At 29.3% G+C, this 1,710-nt stretch overlaps 1 protein-coding gene across 1 annotated transcript in view; it reads right to left on the bottom strand.

Moving 5' to 3' along the window:
• PRIMPOL (primase and DNA directed polymerase) overlaps nucleotides 1-1,710 on the bottom strand; it is a 42,261-nt gene that overhangs the window by 9,101 nt on the left and 31,450 nt on the right. The window contains exon 8 of the mRNA XM_019666936.1: nucleotides 1,381-1,540. Coding sequence (XP_019522481.1) covers nucleotides 1,381-1,540 — 160 coding nt within the window. The remainder of the gene's footprint in view (nucleotides 1-1,380; nucleotides 1,541-1,710) is intronic.

Genomic DNA, 1,710 nt, shown 5'->3' on the forward strand with positions numbered 1-1,710 from the left:
CATACATGATAGAATGTGATCTTATTCTGGTGCCAACAACAGTGGGGAGCAATAGTCATAATTTTTACACCACTACCATACTACTTCTAGAATCTCAGAAACTACTAACAACTAATATTTACTGAGTAGATACTATGTGCCAGGCACTGCTGTAAATATTTTACATGTACAGTTTTAACTTATTTATCTTCATAACAACTCCCTAAGCAAGATGTTAATGTTATTTCCATTTTAAAGGTAAGGAAACTAAGACTTTGACATTACTTCTGAGGTACGTTATGAAAGAACTCAAACAGTCCAGAAATATATGAAGAAAAGCAACCCATCTTCCCATCCTGCTAGGTAAAACCGTGGTCAAGTAACATCCAGACACAATTTTCCCTGCAGCAAATTTTTTAAAATTCATTTCTATGGAATTTCTCTTTAAGATTATATCTAGTGAAGGCAAATGAAGAGCAAGTAAATTTAGCAAGGCAGTTTGGTCTGATCCTTATGTTTTGGACTAACAAAAATTGCTAGCCCAGAATCACGGGGAATGAAGGCAAATAATTTCTGTTGAAAGATCTTTCACACTTTTTAAAAATGACCAAAACATGTAAACCCAAATGGTTAACAATAGAACTGACAACAAATTAGAGTATATCAATATAACAAAATTACATGGCCATTAAAATTTTATTTTATTTATAACTACCTGCTGGCAAATTATTAACTTGGCAAATGTCCATGATATAATGTTGACTGGATAAAATGGGTGACATACCATATCACCTCAAAAAATATTTTTTGAATAAAGGAGTTACATAAATTATATGTATGTGCATATACCAGGGGTGCCAAAAAATGTATACACATTTTAAGAGATCTATGTATTTATCTATGTATTACTTTTCAAAGTTGAATTACGGTAGCAATGTGTAATTGCAGAAGTCAAACGTGACTTGTATTCATCTTTTGTTATTTGGATATATTATTACAATCTGAATACAGTTTTTTCTTTTCTTAAAATATGTATACTTTTTTTGGCGCCCTCTGTAGATGAAAAAAAAATGAAATGTTAAATTATATTTCCAAATGCAGTAAAACTAATTTTATTTTCTTCTTTACAGAAACATATATCATTTTAGAAAAAATGAAAAATATAAAATATAATTGTTAAAGGATATAAAGAGAATAAATACTAAGTGGTTAAAAATAACTTGAACTATTATGTTTCAGTTAATAAACTAAACAATAATCTAAAATTTTAAGAACTTCCTTTTTCTTAAGGTAGAATGCATTTACACAATTCACATTTTATCAGTAGTACTGTACAATGCTATTCACTACTTAATAAATAAATTTTCATGAATACCCAATGGTTTAATTCTGATACTATACCTGACATTGCTGACCAAAGAATAGAGGAAATATTGATTTTCCTTAGAAATATTTGACTGTGTAAGAGAAAATTTGTTATCTTCAGCAACCTCCAAAGCCACAATCTTTCCTATTTTTGAAGATTTATACAGCCGAAAGTTTCTATTTCTTGTATAAACTCCTATATCAAAAAATAAAACAATGCATACTTTCAGTGATTTTTTTTTATAGTCAGCAAATATCAAATTAATTTTGTACAGCATTATAAGAAGAAATCATTGGTTCTGATTCAACATGGCAACATAGAAAGATCCTGACCTCACCTCTTCCCATAGACATACCAAACCTACA

This window comes from Hipposideros armiger, unplaced genomic scaffold, assembly GCF_001890085.2.
Source record: "Hipposideros armiger isolate ML-2016 unplaced genomic scaffold, ASM189008v1 scaffold_481, whole genome shotgun sequence".
Classification (NCBI taxonomy): Eukaryota; Metazoa; Chordata; class Mammalia; order Chiroptera; family Hipposideridae; genus Hipposideros; species Hipposideros armiger.